Source organism: Cyclopterus lumpus, chromosome 9, assembly GCF_009769545.1.
Source record: "Cyclopterus lumpus isolate fCycLum1 chromosome 9, fCycLum1.pri, whole genome shotgun sequence".
NCBI classification, from domain to species: Eukaryota; Metazoa; Chordata; class Actinopteri; order Perciformes; family Cyclopteridae; genus Cyclopterus; species Cyclopterus lumpus.
The window spans coordinates 16,796,424-16,817,794 of record NC_046974.1 but is presented as its reverse complement, the minus strand read 5'-3'; the positions used below and the strand labels follow the sequence as shown (position 1 = coordinate 16,817,794).

The window sequence follows — 21,371 nt, the reverse complement described above, 5'->3', positions numbered from 1 at the left end:
AGATACTTGACATTACCACAGAGTCACTTGATCTGTTCAGTATTAATTTCAACATCACTGACTTGATTTTCTCCACGAACGCAACTTATATTCCTTACACAATGCCATCTGTGTTGCTCTCCCATCTGTCTTTTTCCATCACTACATGTCATGTTTCTCAATAAAACAGTTTTCTTCTATGCAATATACCCTTTTATTGTATATACAAAGCATGCATTTAAAGTGGGTTGACCCAATGTCCAGTTGTCATTGAGTTTTATTGGCCTTCCTGTTTAAATGTTAAGAAATAAGATGGGATTGGATGAAGATGAACAGAGTACGACTTCCAATCAAGAAATGAACATCACATTGATTTTCTCCATGCTTTGTTCAGCAATGTTTGTATTTTTAGACCATTATACAGATTGTAGTTATGTAAACCTATAAAACAGCAAACATAATTTTCATGATCAATGTGTAATACGCTCTTTACTGCCTATGAGGTCACATGCTGACTGGGATTTTCACTTAGATTATTGTAGCCACAGCATTTTGCATTTCCTGCTAAATCCTTCAATGAGAGAGAGAGAGAGAGAGTTTGTGTGTGTCTCAGGAAACAATTCAATTTGATGACTGATACATTCTCTCCTTCTCTGTTGGTCCATCTGTCTGTCTGGATGAATTTCTTGATTCACTTTAGTTCCCTCTGTGATGTTGCACCCAGTGTACAGCACGCAGCACAGGTCACACAGAGCCATCAAGGGAATGAGATTGTCAGTCCTCATCACCAAACCACCCGCCACACAACTCAAATCAAAAGTGATCCGAAAGGATTGATATTATGGACAGTGTGTCTTGCGAAAGGCGTGTACACAGATATAAATGTGCGTGCACACTCACACTTGCACGCACGCACGCACTCACCCACACACACAGACACACACACACAGACACACTCACACAGACACACTCACACACACACGGGCACACACCGACACACACACTTGCACGCACATACTCACAAACACACACACACACACACACACACAAACACTCGTACAAACTCCAGACAGAAACACATGATTCACATGATGACGTCTCATTTTCTCCTCCTACACTCGCATCTACGTGTACTACCTGTGCCTCTCGCCTCTCCCCCGCCGCTCCTCTCTAATCCACTTGAATGTAGCTGGATATTAGATTAGAAAGTTATAGATGTGATTATTTCGTCCCTGGGCACAGCCACCTATTCGCTGATTAAAACGTGAACTGGGGGCCATTATGTAACCGCTTAAAGAGATTAAACCTAGTCAGCCCTGTGGGGGCCCGCTCTCTGTCATAACACACAATAGAGATAACACAGGAGATGGCACACATTGCGGCATCATTTTTTTTCTTTTCTTTTCTCCCCACAGGTAAAGATACACGCATAGAAAATAGTGAGAACACACTAATGTTAGGAGAACATGGTATTGTGAGCTTGTCACAAGTCTAACTTTAGTGAGAGGACGGCAGCAAGTATTGGCTCCTCTTTTGAAAACAGATTCTGACCAAAAGCACCCTCACCACCTATGAAAGTGTAACTTCTGGTATGTTTTATGGAAATATAAAATTGAATATTAGCATGAATGCAACCTCAGCATGTCAGAAAAAATTCAAACAGTCTGAAGCGAGACGTAATTGTGTTTGGAGGACAGAACGTGCAGTGTTATGCGTGAGCCTGTTGAGTCACTCATGTTGCTCTTATGACAGAAAACCATTGGACACCATACTCCATGCAAGAACAATTGAAGTTGTTGAATGATGAAAGTCCACAGTCAAAGTTATTACTCATACTGAAATATTTATAAGCCACATGCTGGTTAGTAGCTGCTCATTGTGAACTCTGTGCCAATTGCTTTTTCGGAGCAGAGCATTGAACTTCTCAAAAAGCATAATCAAATGAAAAAAAGATTCTCAAAAGATTGTTGGAGGTGGAATTGTTTTCCGTGTAATCAAGATGGGACGATCGGTCTGATTCTCAGTTTTACGTGTCGTTAGCCAACTCGTCATTTATACATCCCACACTCACAAATGGGTCTAGAGTTGTCAACTGCAAGAACAGGACCTCTGAGATCCTCTTTGCACACTCATGAGGGGGGGGGGGCAGAGAAAAGCGAAAACGCAATAATTGTTAAAATATTGATAACGTCGAACACTTTCATACAGCCTCGCCTCCATCAGTAATAGTTGCATCCATGGGGTTGCACACACAGAAGGAGAGGATAGCAAAAGGAGAGCTTGACATATGACTTGCTCAGTCCCACAGCTCTGCACACCTGTCACCTGTCGGCCTCAAACAGGAACAGCATGTGTTGAACAAAGCCCCCTCAATTCTGATTTTGAGGAGGTTCAATGGCCACATCTAAAGAACATTATTTTGATTGTATTATTCTGCGACCATTTTGAAGCAGATGAGCACCTGTATCAATATATACTGTGCTTTGAAGCCATATGAGAATGTGGTTTGACATTATGGGAAACACGCTTATTCCCTTTCTTGATGAGAAGATGGATACCCCTCTCTTGTTTTAGAGTATGATCACTCCTTTCCATCCAACTCTTTGAAAAAAGCCATACGATTGTTTTTCTCCAAAATGTGCAACTATTCCTTTCAGGATTATCCAAACAATTTTTTTTAGACTGAAAATAACAGCATGGCATATAATGTGGTTGTGCATAATGCAATACACTGCAAACAGTAGACTATTGATATCCAAACGGAACAAGAACGTTTTCTAAAGCTGTATATCATTAAATCTTTCACCCTCTTCTCTACGTTATCAAGGTGGGGATATCCTCTGTCTCCCCCTCTCATTATCACTGCAGCTTTGATGCTATGGCTTAGAAGCACAGGAAACTGACAGGAAAATGTGTTCCACCTCCTAGATACTGTATATCCATCCCATTAATGATGATAAACCTGAATAAAGAGATGTTGGATTGTCTTTGATGATCTTCACATTCAAAGAAAAAGAGATATGGAGACAGTGTGACAAAGTCCTCAGAGAGTTTAGTTAGAAGTAGAGCTGGTTGCCTCTGGGGCACACACACACACACACCCACCCTGCAATTGTTATTATTTCAGCTTAAGTGGAAGAGTTACTCGACAGGCATATCTCCCATTTACAGTTTTTGGAAATAACAATCTAAACTGTGAAAAGTGAGGTGAACGAGGATGAACCAGATTCACATTTATCATTTTCAAATAACAGTCTGCTTTTCCAAGAATATGAGGTTGGGTGCACAATGTGCCTTGGGCCTGACCTACAAAAATCCTTGACCTGTTAAAATCACATCTATATGTTTAAAAGAGAGCTGCTAGAATTTGGTTTTAATGAACACTTTCTTGGCAAGTGTCAAAAGATGTATTTAAGTTGAGTGCGTTGGGTTCAAACGTGTATGGGCCTCAGGCAGTGTTAGAAAATATAAGAAAATGTCTGAAAATCTAATTTCTTAACAAAATCTTAGAATAATTAGCCTCCTTGAACTATGCTATGTAATACACTTCTTGGATATTGCTTTGAAGTCTTTGCAGTATGTATGGAGTGTAGTTGTGTTTTACTGCCACATGGAACAGTGAAAACACCCCTGCCATTGACTGTTGCTGTAAGTGCTGATCCATATCCAAGTGTGCCACATGTTTCTTGTGTAACTTATTGCTTTCCCATTCCCAATAAAATGGCAGAATAAAAAGGTTTTTACAGGTCCCTCCGGGTAGCAGCTACTTCCAGTGGAAGTCACTGAGCTGTCGGCTGCTGTGGTGACAAATGGCACCAAGCACACATTTTACTATTGCCATTTAAATTGCATGATCCAGGCTGTGCTGCTAAAATGACTGTGCAGCAACACTTAAGAGTTATGTGAGCTGGTATAGCAGCAAGCCCCCTTCCCCACTCTCTACAAATATGTATTCAGCTTGTTTTGCACTTATTCATCAGTCACTTACATTTTTAACTGTTTCTTGAGTAGTGTGACATTTTCACAGTGAAGCTGAAAGTAGCCGTGTTGATAAAAAAAAGGTGTTCAAAAAAAGGTGGTTAGTATATCCGATTGTTGTTCTGCTTTTAAAAAGATGTCCTCCGTAGAAACATAAATGTTTTGACATGTGAATGTGCAAACAGAAATATGTGAAAATGTGTGAGCTGTAAAACAAACCTGCGGTCACCAAGATTAAAAAGGATGACTACTTCCGCTGGAAGCGTCATCATCATTTTGTAAAGGTTGTCACTATTAATTGGTTGTGGTGGCAGTGAAGGGCATCGTGGAAAATGAACAGTATGACGTATTTTCCTTTTAACAACATATTGTTCATATAATACTTTACAGCTAACTTACTTCACAGCAGTGCACTTCTCAAAGGGGAGAAACACACTTGTAAACTTTTACCTCTCACGATGCGTTTGCAGGCCCAACGCACGCGGCCGTCAGGGGGCAGACATCAGTCAGGGAGCTCTCGGAGAAACGTGGCTCCCTGGTTCGTTCCTTACAGGCAGCAATTATAGGCGCGCACACGTGCGTACACGCGCAAACAATGGATTCAAAAAAAGATAGTTAAAAAAAAATATGTTGTAAACATAACCAAGTTCTTACAACCGAGAGATACAAAAAAGAATAATACAATAAAGTACAATGTAATATCGGTTTCTGGAAGAAGAAAAAAAGAGTTTATTTTGAGCCTTAAATGTGGTCAAAGGAGGAAGAGAATCCACTTCACCCCACATATCCTTATTCAGACGTGCCATTAAGAGTCAGATGTAGGAGGTTATTTTTTTTTCAATTCTTTTTTTTAATGATATTAAAGTACGAAAGATAGGAACGAGAGTGAAAGGGAGAGGGAGAAACAGAGAGCCTGGTACGGTAACCAGAGGGCGGTGGCATTTCTTTCTCTCTGCGTAAACGGAGCGAGTGGAGAAGGATAGCGCGCGCGGAGAGTGAAGCAGAGCTTAGTGGCGAGGCAGCAGCGCCGCGGACACGAGTGAAGGGACCCCGTGGCGACTCCCACCACCTCTCTCTTCTCTTAACCTGCGCCTTTTGAGACGGACTTCGACATCGGGACTAGAGGCGACACACTCAGCCACCTTTGGGTTTTGGACTCGTTTGATTAATCAGCAGAACCTGAGGAGGAGAAGGAGGAGGGGAGGAGGAAGAAGGAAGAGGGGGGGGGGATCCTCATTTCCCCCACCGCGGACTGAGGAGTTGTGTGTGTTTATGTGTTTTACGCGTTGCTTGCAATGGGGAAAAGTGGACAGAGAAGTGGAATAGGACACGGGGGTTGCAGCTTGGTGAGGATGTGCACCACGCCGGGGATCCTGCTCCTCCTGCTGCTCCTACACCGAGGAGTCGCCCAGGGTAAGTCTGGAGAGCGCGTCTTCTTTCACACCTTTTAAAAAAAAAAATACACTTAAATTGTTTCACAGCGACAAACGCTTTCCTTCATCGCCGAGATGCGGCTGTGTGGAAGAGGCTGTTAGTGAGCGGGGAGGCAGAAGAAGCTCCGGCCGGGGATGGTTTACTTTTTGTTGTTGCTGTATTTCCATTTCAATTGGGCTGATGCTGATGAGGGGGATGCTTTACGGCCAGCGTCTATCTGTGCGCCTACCCGGGTCATCCCGCGAGAAGCGACTAATCAGCTAATTAATGTTGTGATAGAATCGCATTCGCTTTAAACTCACGAAGGCTGAGCAAAACACGTGAGATAACGTGGACTCGACTCGCTATTGAGAACCACATGAATGCGAATGGGATTGTAAAAACTCACGGAATCCCTGTCGGAATTAAACAGTGCAGTAATTTAAAACACGTTATTAATTATTTGGTGGGGGACCACGGATGGGTAAATGAGGTCCGAGGTGGCAGTTGAATAAAAGGTGAACACTGTGAAGGGCAGGACGAGGCGACGCTCCGCTGCCCGGATTGGAAAATTGATCAGAAGTCACAAACACTCACAGCCTCCAGAAGCGCAGAGAGGAAAATATAATTATAGAGGCGACAAAACCTCACAACAAGAACCGGGAGTCCTCGGAAGAAATGTGCTGCACAAACACCACGGGTGCAGTTGAAGATTAAATGTCACATCAAAGCACCATCATTAGCTCATAAAGAGAGTTCCCCTCTCCGTATTTAAATGACCCGACTGGTGAGACGCCGAGGTGTTGTTTATTAGAACCGCATCGGCCCTACAATCCCCCGGGGAAGGAGAGCCGGCATATTAAAGTGATATTTCTGAAGAGTGACGCGCAGCCAAAAGCCGGAGAATACTGCCGGCTGAAGCCCGAACTTTATACCGTCTAGATATTACTATATTCATGCCGGAGCCACCATGTCGGCTGCCTCCTCATAAATGCTGACATACGAAAAACAAACCTTCCTCGGGTAGAACGTGCGCCTTGTGAACGTTCATCCAGACGCATTCATGTCTAGCCCTCTGTTGTTTTACCAAGTTGTTTAATTCACCACTTTCCCCCCTTGTACGGCCTCAGTAACCTCAGAGGTTTGACCTCATAACAGGCACTTACTGTGGGTGTCATCCCCTATTAATGTCTAAAAGTATAATAGTCTCATATCCCATTCGGCCTCTGTGTTGCGTTAATCTTTAACCTCCATAATAACTAATATTCCATGTGAATGCCCCTGAGGAGATACAGTAGTGTTGGCTGGTCCACACCACAATGCAGTCCATTCACTGGTATCAACATTACTGATCGGCCTGAGGTTTTTGAGCTGAATTTGGGCAGTAATTGGACATGGTGTTGCTGCCACCTTTCTTTCGTGGCCCAGGGGAACAACATTTCAGCAACACCCACCAATATTCATTATGACCGTTCTCTATATGTTTGCTGTTAAATCAATACATTGCAATTTAGGGACACAATTTGGGTAGGCTTTCACCAACCTCCGATAAATTGCAGCTTGGCACTCAATTTGACTTTGGTAGAGAAATCTTATAATTGGAAACTAAAACTGTTAGTGCTTTTCCGGCAAATGAAACTCCTCAATCTTTGTCCCTCATCCTGCTCCCCCCTTTAAAAAGGTTTATGTTTCTGGTCGTCTCCTAGTCTGGGCTTGTCTGTAATATCGCTGTTTGCTATTCCTCTCTTCCTCCTAACTGGACTCGTGCTTCTGAAGTTGGTTCTTTGTGTGTGAGGAGTCACTGTCACTCCATTAATTGTTCTATTGTATGGGGAAAACACACAAACACATTGACCTAACTGGGGGGGGGGGGGGGGCTCTATGTACATAGCTAATCCTCTCTGTGCATCAGCGCTGGATTCAATTCCCACTTTATTCAGGTTGAGATTTTCCCTCAAATTACAAACTGGGTGTTTGTGGGCATTTTGTCTTTGAACGGAAAAAACAAATAGTTGTTTTCCACCAAATTATTCTGCTCTTTAGTTCTGCTTATGCATCATTGAGTGTCTTATGGCCAGTTGTTGCTTCCAGTGTAATGCTGCTGTGGAATATGTGGTTTGGTGTGGTTTAATAGCTGGGTTCGTTATTGAGGTTGTTAGTAATAATGTTCATGGTGATGGTGTTTGTGGAAATGATGCTTGCACTGCTGTGGATACAAATATAAAAGTGATGAAAGATTAGAACCCTCAAATATTCACATTTCTTAGATGCATTTTGACACAACAAATTAAAGTTAAAGTCACTCTACTCATTTTTATGGAGCACTTACGCATTTAACCTTGCATGTAGTAATTTTTCTCCCAGCTTCGCAGTGCTCTAGAAACTGTTACACAATGGAAAAATGTCTTGGACACAAAGGCAATGTGCCCTCACAATGAGAAGAGAGTGCGCAGTTGAGATCCTCTAATGCCAGCTTGAGTGCATGAGTCCACCTTCCAACTAAGGCCTCCCCTCAAGCCTCTTGGCCCATTAAAAAGCCATTAGCTGAGCCCCCTTACATTTAAACAGGAATGAACGGGTGTCAAGATCAGTCTGAAAAGTCTCCTTGTTTATTATGACGACTGAACTGCATTGCAGCCATGTTCCACAATTCAGCTGCCAAACAGTGTTTGTCTCAAACATTTTGGTGTGTTTTTGCATTTTTTTGGGGGGTCTGTTGGGTTCTAGTTACACACGCTCGCATTTCTGTGGCATGTTGTGTTTCACTTCGGAAACCCTTTTCTTTAAATTTAACAGAACTGTTTATTCTAGGAAACCCTTTTCTCACTTGGTAGGTGTGTTTGTGTGAACCCGATGGAGCAGGAATGTGTAGATGTACTAATAGCGCTCACATGAGGAGTGTGTGTATTTACTTGGCAGCTTAGGTTTGTTCAGAACTCAGAACTCCTGTGGTGTGTGTGTGTGTGTGTGTGTTTCTGTGCACACGTGTGTGACAGAAAAGTCTATACATGGGAGATTGTGTGATTTTGTACATGTGTGTGTGTGTGTCAACTTGGCATCATACCGGTGTGCCAGCAGAGCTCACATGGTATTCTCTTGCTTGTGTGTGTGTGTGTTTGTGCGTGTGTGTGTGCATGCTCTTGGCATTATGATATTGCCAGAGCTCCCATGCTGTCTCCCATTATGCTCTGATCCTGTCCCATGGTGCACTGCAGCCATCCAGGGTTCAGTGCTTGTGGGGGGACGACTGAGAATTATTGGAACTAAACAGGCCAATTTGATTGGCTGTGCTACTCCAGTGAGCGCAATGCGATTGGCCGAGCAGGATTTATGTGGTAAATTTAATGCCATTTCTGTATCAGGGCGAGAGAGGAGGGGGGATAGACTGAGTGAGAGGGGGGATGGTTGAATGGATGAGGAAGGGAGAGATCTCTCTGGGTGGTTTGTACCAGCTTTGATCAGTCCACTAGGACTTGACAAGCTGACTGACTGCCACACACACACACACACACACACACACACACACACACACACACACACACACACACACACACTCACACAGAACACACAGCAAGATATTTCTGCAGTCAAACAATGCTGCATTCTGTCTGCATTCTCTGCGTGTGTGATTAGGAGCCTATAGTGCGCGTGTTTGCGTGTGTGTGCATGTGTGTGTGCATGTGTGTGCTCAGCCAGGCGTTCACAGGAGTGTGTGAAAGGAAGTCTTTGACTGTGTCTGGGGTTGTTTTGTATAGAATACCCTCCTGCTGCTAGCAGCAGCCTAGTGATGGCAGATTTCCCCTGTCTGCCTTCCTTTTTTTTAAAGTATATTTTTTACTTATCTGTACATTTTATAGACTATACTTTAATACTTTAAAAAAATACTTCATACACGTTTTCTCTATCTCTATCTCTATCCTCCAGTCCACATCTTCTGTCAGCTACTGAATGGTTTATACTGACCTTTCTTCTCTCTCTCCTTGCCTCTGGCCTTGTATATTCATCCATTCACGCCGTAGATTTAATGTTTGACGGTCAAAATGCTGGACCTTCTGTATCCAACGCCATTTGTGTGCATATCACATATAAGCTTTACTTGGAACACATAGCAATTAGGGCTCGGCCTATTTCAAGAATCAAGAGCCAGAACGTGGGTTGTTTGTGAAGCGGCAGAGACTTTTTGCGTTCATTTTTTTCTTTGAAGAAAGGAGAGATGAAATCCGATTTAGAAGGCGCAAGTGTGGTTTTCAAAAGGCTGTGTCGACAAAGTGCGTCACACCGCTTGCACCATTTACTATCTCTCCCTCTCTGCAGGGGAAAACCCAGGATGTAACATAAGAATGCGCCCTTCTGTGTGTCTTCGTGTGTGCATTTGTGTATGTGAGCGGTCATGTTTACTAGAGAGACTGAGCTCGAGAAAAGAGGAGAAGGAGCAAGGAGAAGCTAAATGTTCTGAAACTGATTCCCAGCGCCTGCTGTTAGACCTAATTCCTTCTAGAGTTTCATGTAAAGATCTGGAATTATGAATTTTTTATGGCCTGCGAAACCTAAGGCCTCAATTGGGGCTCTCATTCCCAGGCTTTTTGTTTCAGTTTGTTGTGTGTGTGTGTGTGTGTGTGTGTGTGGGTGGGGGGTCGGGGTGTTCTGAGAGAACGCCATTTGTACCCAATCAATGGCCTACTATATAGTTCCCACTGGTCCCATGCAGATCTGCACTGCAAAAAGTGAAACACCTATTAAGTGTTTTTAACCACAGATTTAGATACTTACTAAATCATATTATGAAACCACACTGCAAGATAAAAACACAATGGAATATTGAAGTAAATGAGCTGCTTGATCACAATCGTAGGAAGAGATTCACATCATCGTGGAATAGCTAGTTCACAGAAAAAAACTCCATAATATATGAATTCTTGCCATATATTCAGCCTTCAGCCGGGAGAAGCAGAGCGTCTTTGATTCCCGTTATAAACAGTTGGACTCGACTGAAGCCGCAGATTGTTGTACTGTTGTCCATCGTCTCAATTCCTCCTTCCTGTCAGTTGTCCCTATTTCTCTCACTCCCCCTGTCCTGCTTTCTCTCCTTCCCATCTGCTACCTCCGACATTCTGCTTGCCTCTCTCACTTTTTTCCCTCTCTTATTATTCTCTTCTTCTGCTACTGTCTCTCACCACTCTGTCCCCTTTCTCTAGTTAGATTTGCATGGCTAAATTACAGTGTCCATATTGTTGTGCATCTGAACAGGGCCCACAACCAGCTGGAGATGTGTGTGTGTGCGTGTGTGTGTTAGGTAAACATGGGGGAAACTTATCAGTCACACACACACACACATAAACACACATTGGTCCAATACAGAAAGATGGAGAGCAAAAAGGAAGGAAGGACAGACAGGTATAGAAATGCACACACCATGCCAGCTGCTCTCCATTGAAATCTCACCCCGTATCTGTCTTTTTTTTTTTTAAGGCCTTGCCTCTATCCACAGCCGGCAGCTTAGGCCTTTCATGGTCTATATATTATTTTTATTTGATACCGTTAAACCTCCAGTAAATAGCCCGGGCTGGTTTACTTGCTTCAAAACACAATGTGCAACACGCTGTGCTTATTGAAGACAAGCCATTATGGAGACATCTTTCTCTTTCTCCCCCCTCCTCCCCCCCTTTCCTTTCCTTTCTGTGCGTGAAGAAGCCAACTTACTTCTTCGGCTTAATCCCTCTGTCTCTCCCTGTGTCTGTCTCTGACACTTTGTTTGGATTCATGCCAAAGCACCAATCTGCTGCGTCTCCAGATTTCTTGCTCAGGGCACTCGTATTAAAGAAAGGCTTGCACATTTGGTGATGTGTGTATCATTTTTAAAGTATGTTCACAGATCACTGCAGTGCGAAACCTTTATGAGCCGGGGCACTGCACAGGTGTCCCTCCTTAAAGACACACCGAGGCAAAAACAAACATTTCTAAGTGTGTGTGCTCCGTTCGAAAGAACAATTCCTCGAGTGCAGACACACGACCAGCAGATGGCTTTGGCTGAGTGGTGTGTTTGTGTGCGCAGGAGAGTCTTATTTGTGTCACCATGAATATGTAATTAATCTCCCATTGACAAAAGACGACGTGCCTCGGCAGGGGGTCCACGAGGAGGGGACCCCGGGTCCTTTTTGTTTCCAGTGAAAGCTTGTTATGGACATTGTCCTGTCTAGAGAGAGAGTGAGAGAGACGAAAGACTAAACAGGAGGAGGGACACGTTTAAGAGGAGATACTAAAAGGAATGGAGAGAGTGAAATAGAATGAAGTTAGAGAAGAAAAAAACCCAAAGGGGAAGGTGTGTTTTGACATTCATGCTCCTTTTTGATTGTAAACAAAGCTGCACTGTAAAAGCCCATTCAACTCCTGGTGGAGAGAGGAGGCGAGGAGAAGGAGGAGAAGGAGGAGGAGGAGGAGGAGGAGGACGGAGCGAGGAGAGCGAGCGTTTGGAAGCCGCCTGAAGGATTAGTCTTTCTCTTCTTCATATCTTTCGCCATTACATTCTCTCTTCCTTTGTAACTCTTTTTTCCCCTCTCCTGCTCTCCTTTCCACATCTCCCCTGTAGCCCCTTTTCCTCTCCTTAACTCTTTCTTGCTCCCTCAATCAAATGCCCCCCCCCTTGCTCTCTTTGTGCCAACAATGTCTGGTAATCTAGTGGTCCATCAGAAGGAATATGCAAAAACCTGAAACCATAATTACCATAATCACCACTTTAACTTTTTACCTCCTTGGCTTACGTCTACTCTGCACATGTGAGTTCACACACACGCGAAAACACATGACTTTTGCCTGTTTTGAAAGAGTACATTGTAATTCTGTAGGACGCTGTGAAAAAGGGGATTTAGCATGTCTTGTAAAAAGGTTTTCGGTTGCCTGTTCTCCTGTAGACATGCTGTACTTTACTGTAGTGTATCTTGTGTAGGCTTAGCAAAACAAGGGACTAACACACACACACACACACACACACACACACACACAGAGGCAGGCTAGAGAATTGACAGAAACGTGGTTGCATTCAGTTACAGTTTATAGTGTATGACCGGAACAAAGGCAAAAAACACGCTGTGTTGTACAGACCTGCATATGGTACAAGTCCATTCACTTATTTTGGCTCTACAGCTGCTGTAATAAGGAACCCGCTATATTTTTCTCCGCGGGTGACAAGATTACGTGTAAGCAGTTTGCTTTGATTCATTTGAGCACAGCATTCTAAGTGGCTAATGAATATGGGCAGTACTTTGCTGAGAAGGCACGTTTGTGTGTCCGTTGTGTGGATGAAATATCACATTGTTATTTCCCAGAATTATCCATGCACACAGCACTGCTTCCCCCCCCCCAGAGGAGCACAGGTAGGAAGGCACCGTAGGTGGAGAGAGGAGAGAAGGCAGAGAGAATAATGACTCTCCACTGTAAAAATCTTGCTTCCTGAAAGGGAAAAAAAAGAGATTGCATAGGGGTGAAAGAGGCAGGGAATCAGAAGAGCCAGGTAGATGCAATGCCGAACGAGTGGGAGGGAAATAGATAGAGTGACTTGGATATGGGGACATCAAGCGCGGGAGCGAGATAGGGAAAGACTGCGGCGGCAGTAATTAATCACAGAGAGGGGAGAGATTTGATGAAACACAGCAGTGAAAAAGGGACGACTGAATAATTTCGCTCCACTTTAATTTACAGTCACACAGAAGCTTTGGTGTTTGCATCACCCTATTTGTGCCTCTAGAGGTCAGAGGCAATGGGATACAGACTTGATCTGAATAAGCAGATTATGTCCGGAAGGGCAAGTTGTAAGTGTTTATTGGTCGGATTTTGAGGATAAAAGGCAACCATGTCAACACTGTGAACACCACAGAGGAACCGAGCTGAGCTGTTTTTCAAATACAGATGGATTCAGCATTAATTGTGTGTGTGTGTGATTGAGAAAAACATTCAGAAGCCCCCTTTTTTGATTCTACAGCCCAAGGCTAAGAGCTCAAACTGAACAGTTTAATTAAACCTGTAAAGTCTGGTTTACTTTGCCCAATGAGAGCTACGTCCGGACTAAAGACGAGAGTTGGCTTGATATTAAAACAAAAAAAAGTTTGCTTTCCTCGGTCTGCGAGTCAGTTGGCTAACGAGTCTGAAGAAAGTTTGGTCTGTGAGTGGAAGCTATCAGTTGTTTGTTTGCTTGAAGAATCTTGGATCAGCTTGTTGTCTGTGCCTTTGTTTCTGTATGAAAACAGTAAATGTATTCATCACTTGTTGCCAAAGTCGGAGCGCACAGACTAGATTGTTTTCCTGCAGGTTCTACTTCTACATTACCATGGTGTGCACTTCATACTTGGTGGTTTATTGCATGCTTCTGAGTATATTTTTGTGGGTGTGCACATCTTGTTGTGCAGGTTTTTCTATAGGGAAATCACTTCAATATTGAGAGGAATAAGCAAGGTGCAATATGAATAAAAACATGACCGGTCACTCTGGTATTGGTATCATATTGAAGGGAAATGCATATTTACTTTGATCACTTCACTTTTGAATCCTACTGCATGTGCACAACAGATTCTTTCAAAACACACAGTATATAAAAACTGACCACATGGACAGGCATACATATGGAACACATCAAGTGGCCAACAAGATAATTCATATTCATTTTGTATTCGTCAGCATTGGATTCAAATCAATTTAAATTAAGAATAAGACTAACATGTATATTTCCATTTGCTAATACATCAAGACACTGAAGGCCTTTTATTCAGTGGCCTAAAAAAATCCAGAGAGTCAACTGAGTCAGCTGCTGGTGCAGATAATCAGATATTACTTTTTGGGGGAAACACTGTTTCCAAAGAGGCTTAAACTAAATGGGGGGATGATGAGGTCAACGGATTAAGGTTGTAACGTTGTTTTGAATGATTGGGAGATTTAAGATCTTCTCTCCACCAACCTCTGAGTGAAAGTCATGTATTATTATGGCTCCACATTGTGACTCAGCAGTGCAGCTATTAAAGTACAGACCCTCTGACTTTCAGATATAGGCTATGCTTTGTTTTCATTGATTCTCTCCCACACAAACTTTGTGTGTGTCTGTGTTCAAGCACACACACACGACTTGTGTGTGCTAACTTGTTAGCTGTGCTCCTCTGATCTGAGCCCTCTGGCTCTCCAGGCTGTATTGTCTTAGAACATTTATTGATGTTTATTGAAAATACACCTTTTGGATTGAGCCGGAAGAAAAAGATCTCTCTCTTTCACTCTATCTTACTCCCGCTGCTTGGCGTGTTTTTAAATTCCCATCCTCAAGGATTTCTGTGAGGCTTAAGGCTGGTGCAGTTGGAGTCTTGAATTTCACTGCTTGTTTTTCTGCTGCGCTTAAAGTTAATTGTAGCTCAGTATGCCGTTTCTTGTAGGAGGTTAGTGTAATTCTGTTCTGTTTTTCATACGACGGCCCTCTACTATGAAGTGCCACTTTGATGGTGATATTTTGGTGAACATTTATGCTCAAAAGAACACAGGCTTTTGATGAAATATTCTCGTGTGTATGTGTGATAGGATGTCCACCACGCTGTCATCTATTGTCTCGGAGCCTTTTTGAGGCGACATGCCGAGATGAAGGGATGACATAATGACACCAGTTCGTTCCTCACTAATAAATAATATCTCACTATTTTCTTTTGATAAGCTTGTTTAAACTACAGTACTCTTGAGCTGTCCCATCATCATCTGGGTTTTGGGAAGATGGAGATTGTTGCTGCCTGCAGTGATCTGACAGCTGATGCAATCTAGATGCAATTTAACATGGGACATGCACACATACATGCTAGATCGGAGAAAAGTTTCACAATGACATGTCATGAAACGTTAGATGAAACATTAGAAGGAGGAAATAAATTGCCCAGATATGTACGAAACACACATTTCCCTCCTTCAAATGTTATCTCTACAGTGTGTTTATAATTCTTCACTCTTTAGTCAGCATCATTTAGCACATGAATGCATTTTTTTTTTTTTTCGGAGGGGTTGTTACAACATCAGCTAGCTCTTTATCTTGCACATGTAAAACTAACTTGTATATCTTTAGAAAACAAGTTTGTAATAACAAGTATGAAAAGTCTTAACAAATGTTTGCTGGTTGGATGATGTAGTTCGGTAGTCACTTTCCCTAATGACGCCCACTGCAGATGTTTAAATCCAAATGAAAAGTATTGTAGTCAAGAAGTTGTCTGGTGAACACATTTGACATCAAAATAGAAATTACTGAATTTCATAATGGTGATGATTTTATAAAGACATTTTTTTTCCATCACTTAAAGACAGAATTGGTGAACTTGTAAAACCAGCCAGAGTATGATAGATACAAAGAATGATGAACAGTAGAATCCAGGCCAGTGTTTCCAACTCTTTTCCAGTGAAAGTATCTGGCAGCATCAACTCCAAAAGCTGTTAAAGTCGTCAAGAAAGTTGTCAAGTCGGCAACACTCGACAGCCCGTCCCTTCAGGCCTGCCTTCAAAGCCACTTCCCCAAAAGTATTTCATTATCATCATGAGCATAAACAACAAACATGGATATTGTTCTGACTCACAGCTGTTAAACTAGCAGCTTGTGGAAGCAATGAGTGTACGGCCAGAATACATGAAGGTAGACAGTCAGGTAAACAGGCAGGAAGCCCGTCCAATCATTTCATTCGGCCCTCAGACAGATTCCACAATCTTTTTCTTTTTTTTTCTTTTCGTTGGAGCGTTCGATTCATCGATTGCTGTCAGGTTTTAATGAAGATTTCAACAAAAATGTTCTTGAAGAACACTTTAAGTCTTCACTCATCGAACTGAAAAATGGCCTGTTTTGTATGAGGACAATTTTGTCTTGAGGAATTGTTTCTCGCTTGTGGGTGTGAGCTCTTGAGTCTTCTTGCAATTTTTAGGGCCTACACACACTCTGTTTCATTCTCGGCTCACAACAAAGCCCCAGCTTAGCTGTCTCTTCACGGAAATAATAGAAACGGTCTCTTCCTGATAGTCCCAGCAGTGAGGGAAGTGAATTATCCACAACTTGCATCCATGATTTAATGAAGTACATCAAAAGATTGCGATAAGCCACGGGTGTTTCATATCTGCGGGAGTAATTCGGAAGGTTTTGGACTCAACTGTTCATCTACTTTTGTTGTTGTTGCCCTTTTATTTCTTTTGTTGAAATCACCGTCATCTCCCCGAGGCACAGCTGGCGTAGTGGTGCAGTAATGGTTTTCAACACACACACTGGCTCACTGTCCAATGACATGTGGCTCAATTGGCCTGCCAATACCGGGACAACGCACACACACACACACACACACACACACACACACACACACACACTGGATGGTCAGTTTGGCAGTTGAAGCAGGAGAGTGGACAGACACTGTGTCTCCAGTATTTGTTGTGTTCTTGGCAAGTGGGCTGTATCCTGTCACCCTCTTGGACCATGTGTGATATTTTAGCAGTTGTGCATTTCAGAAGCGCGGGAAAAGCCACCTGTACTGTTGTAGCAATCCATTATCTTCAAAGATTAATGCTTAATTATGTTTGTAACATAATCCATTTTTGGACATGTTTTAGGATTGTGGTTATCATAATTTGATGACGTAGCTTAGATGTTGTCTTTTTCTGTGCTTACAGTACGTTATCTGATTTTATATAAAATGATTAGCACAGAAGATGCAACAGCTGCTGTAGTACTGGATATAAACCTTGTGTATAAAAAGGTATTGTCTGTTCTACAAAACACCAAGTCATCTAAAATACTTAATTGATTCTTGTATATATATCTAACAAGAATAAAATGTGCAGTATACATTAATCAGTGGTAAATCATTACTAGTAAATTATTGCACATATTGGCCATTTTTATAATTTCACAGTTAACACCAAATTTCTCCGTTTAGATATAAATAAGTAAATGATGGTGCTATAGAAGCTGACAGGGGTTAAACAAGTCCAAGGGCCAGTCTACTGACTCAGTGTCTGAGGAAAGAGAATATATTTATCTGCAAGTTAAGTTTACATGTGCATTAATATTCTGACTCCTATCCGGTTTTAGATCATAATGGTCCAAGCCATTTATCTTAATGTTAATATTAGTTGGGAAAGTATAAAGTATACCCATCAGTTTTAAGGATTCATAATCAATATTGGTGTTTCTCCAGCATACTATAGAGCACCACATCAGATCTGGATGTGGTGCAATGTGCTTCATGGCTTGTCCTGTGTGGCAGGTGTGAGCTATATATTTAACATTTTGAGCCAGTGACATCATGTGGGGTGGCTTTTTCTGTGAGGAGACTTGTGTCACAGTGTCACAGCAGGGTGATTTCACCACATCAAAAGAACAAGAAATAAGTGTGTGAGCCTCCCTTCGTTTTCTCCTCATCTCTGTTTCTCTTTTACACCATCTCCCCTTCACTTCCTTTCATCTTTCTCCAGTTTGGGCTGAGTTTCTTCCCTTCTCTCCTTCCTTCTTTTCTTCCCGTCTTCCTTCCTTCCTTCTTTATTTCCTTCCTTCCTTCAGGAAGTGAGATTTAAACTTTAAACAAAAGACACAAGGAGGCAAACTTTGTAGACACATTTGAAATGTTTTTCCCCCTTCTCTGATCTGACAAATGTCATCCACACCCAAGGAACAGTTTCAAAAGAAGCAGAAAGTAGCTGACTAAAGCCAGACAATGCCCACGGCTCCCTCTAGCTCCTCCAAATCCTTGTATTGTTGCGGTGGTTATTTGTGTTGCTTCTTCCTCTGGGCCCCTCCAGGGTTTTTGTTTATCTCCGCTCCGTGCTGAGGTCTTGTCAGAAAATGAGGGCAGGGCTGCTGTTTTGGCCCCAGGTCAAGTCGTAACTCACAAAAGTTTATGTTGTAGTTTGAAAATGAACTGAAACTCACAGCTAATGAAAAACTTGTCAGTTAGTTCTGAGTTCAGATGTTGTGTCTTTCTCCCCCCCCCAATTCTGTGAAAGCATCTGCACAGTGTTGCTGTGTTTATTCCGTCGTGGGAGCTGCAGGAGGGAGAACATTACCGACCGTGAAACGGAAACCTGAACAGTCACTCATCTTGGAACATCCTGAAATCACTTCTAGTTAGAGAACCATAAATATAAAGCCTCTTGTCGGCCGTTATGGATATCATCCTTGCGTGGCACCAGTTTATGATGTATTAACTATGACACAATGAAAATACTCCGCGCCATATTGCCTTTTTATGAAGGCGATCCTGAATGGAAATTTGATTGTAAAATTCATTTTCTGTAAATGAGCAAAAGAGAGTGGCTGAGCACAGCATTAAGTTTTAAGTGTTCGAGAGCGAATGTGTCACTCCTTGTTTAATCTCCTGCTGAAAGGCACCGGTGTTGCAGGATTCAATAAGGAGCAGTCCTCCTCACTGTGCTGCTGGAGAGTTTAAGTCCTTTAAGCTTTTAGTTCAGAGCAGAGGAGGGGAGGTGTGTCAGATGAATTATTTACAGCACGGAGTTAAGATAACAAAATGCTTCAGGGTTTCAGACACACTGGTGCCATCGGGGTTATACAGTGTGTTGTACTCACCTGTGCATTAGCGAGCTTAGGTGAAGAAAATGAAAAGTCACAATATTTTGAATTACATCCCAAAGGGTCTATTTATTCAAAAATAAGAAAAAAATGATATTTTGTCAAGTCGAACATTGGAGAGAGTTTTCAGTGACAGTCGTCGTCCTAGTTACACAGTAGACGTCACAATGGTTGCAGACCTTTTTCCTCAAGGAAATGCCACAGAGTTTCAATAGTAACGGGTTGATGGGATGGCTAATGGAAAACAAGGTAACCATTTTAAAGTTGAGACGCCTTCTGAACTTCAGTCTTTTTTAAAGTGGTATTTCAGGTGAGGGTTCGCCTACTTTGTCTCCAGTCGATATCTGAACAAGAACCTCTAATCTGTGGAAACAAAACCAATTGTATTCAGGTTTTGTGGACCAAGTGTTGCAACCAATTTGCCTGTAGAAAATCAATCAAGGCAGATTTACCGTTTGTGCCATGTTGGGTACATACCATTCACACACACACACAGACACACACACTCTCGGAGGGCTGCCTAAGTGGACATTTAATCATCGAGGACGTTTTTCTGCTGGCTGCTCCATTGAGTGGGTCGGACACACATATACACACGTCTTGGTGTTACACACACACTCACACTCACCCTGTCGTGTGGCAGTGTATTGATTCTCAGCGTTGTTCTTGTGCTGTTGGTTAAACAAGACAGTAATAATGGAGCAACATTGTTTAGTCTGCTTATTGAACTGTGACAGGCCGACATTGATTGTTGTCTTGTGCTTTGGGAATGTGTGTGTATTCATAATATAAGTGTGTGACTGTGACTTTGGGGATGGGGGTAGGTTTGGGTGTGTGTGTTTGCAGCTAGCCTTGAGAAAGAGAAGGAGTAACTATGGCAGGCAGGAAATCATTTTTGGTTCAGCTTCTTTCTTCTTTCTTTCTTTCTTTTTGGTTTCGAGGTTGAAGCTCAGTCAAGGCTGCAGGAAGTATGGAGATGGGAAAGGCAAAATAAAGAATTAGTGAGAGGTAAATAGTCACTGAGGTGTTTGACAACACTGTCAAGAGGCAGAACTTAGTGAGACGGACAACAGATAAGAGAGGAAGAGGACTCGAGGGTTGCTAAAACAGGCTGGGAGAGGAAGCGAGGAGCAGATAAAAAGCAAGGAAAACTCAAGAGGTAAGGGGGAGAAGCTGCACGCTACATTTCAAGGCCTCTAGCAACTTCAGGAGCACTATTTTAGTCATATTTCATATCTGCACTTCTTGCAAAGATCTATACAAATCACTGCAGCATCACTCATATGTCTGATTCTTAAAATAGTGCTGTTTCATGTTCTAGAAATAGAAGTAAAATCTGGGCCTGATCTATACAATTCAGAAAGTAATTAGTCCGGAGCTTTTTCTTTCTTTCCTCGTCCCAGATCAACCCAGAGGCCAATCGTTTCAACATAGAAACATGTGAAATTTATGTGAAATTTACTTATTAGGTTTTCATGAACAAATGAAATGATTTTCCCGTTCTATCTTAAAAAGCTGAAGTGTTGAGTAGAAGCGGCATGAGGTGCATTTATGAAGTGCTATAATTAATTGAGCTCTGTGCATTTCTAGTCCTAACAAGATGTTTTGATATCACACAAGGTTATGCCGTCGAAAATCTCCATGCCTAAAGCCCTACAAGCAGTCATGAATTATTCATGATAACTTGATATTGAAATTGGTCATTTGTTTCCATGCCAAAGCACTGTGAAAGGAGAAGTGCAGAATGCTTTAGCACCCAATAAGCATCAATATGTTTTGAATTGACACCGGGAGCGTTTAATGTTAGGTACGTTTCCTTATAATGAACGGAGACTCAGAAGCACCTCGGACATTTCCTCCTCACATCTCCAGCTCAGCGGTTGAATTGGTCTCTGAGAGAGGGAGATGCTTGCTTTGCATTTTATGGTCTATCATTAAAGCTCTTCCCGGTTTTCTGCTTGCACACACGCATGCCTGTACACGTACGTACACACACAGGGCAGGAACATGCAGTGATGTGCGCCGCAAGCGTACACACATCCACACACTTTGGTTTACATATACATGAGCGGACACACATTCACAGCATAGAGACTGCTTGCTCTCATTCCCTATGAATTTTTAAATTTAGAATACAGGGCTACGTGGTCGGTTGTCTTTTAAATGGAAATAAGTGTTATATGAACGAACTCAAAAGATCTGTCTGTTTGAATTCAATGGTTGCCTTTATTTGAAATATTGGAAATGAATGCTCCTCTCAAAAAAAAGAATATTTTGTTATAGCTATACTTTGCCGGTTTAGTGCAGTTTTTAGATCAGAAAAGGGGCTCAGTGTGAAAATGAGCCGCTGATGAAAACAACGTTGCTCGGGGCTGTGTCGTGTACATCTTGAGCTGTTTGGGATGCTGCTCCATTCCCTTTCTTACTCACT

General features: G+C 42.4%; 1 protein-coding gene across 1 annotated transcript in view; it reads left to right on the top strand.

Moving 5' to 3' along the window:
• Positions 1 to 5,252: 5,252 nt before the first annotated feature.
• The window catches only part of LOC117736622 (netrin receptor UNC5C-like), a 169,893-nt gene continuing 153,774 nt past the window's right edge, over positions 5,253 to 21,371 (top strand). The window contains exon 1 of the mRNA XM_034542074.1: positions 5,253 to 5,370. Within this exon, the coding sequence (XP_034397965.1) occupies positions 5,253 to 5,370 (118 nt within the window). The remainder of the gene's footprint in view (positions 5,371 to 21,371) is intronic.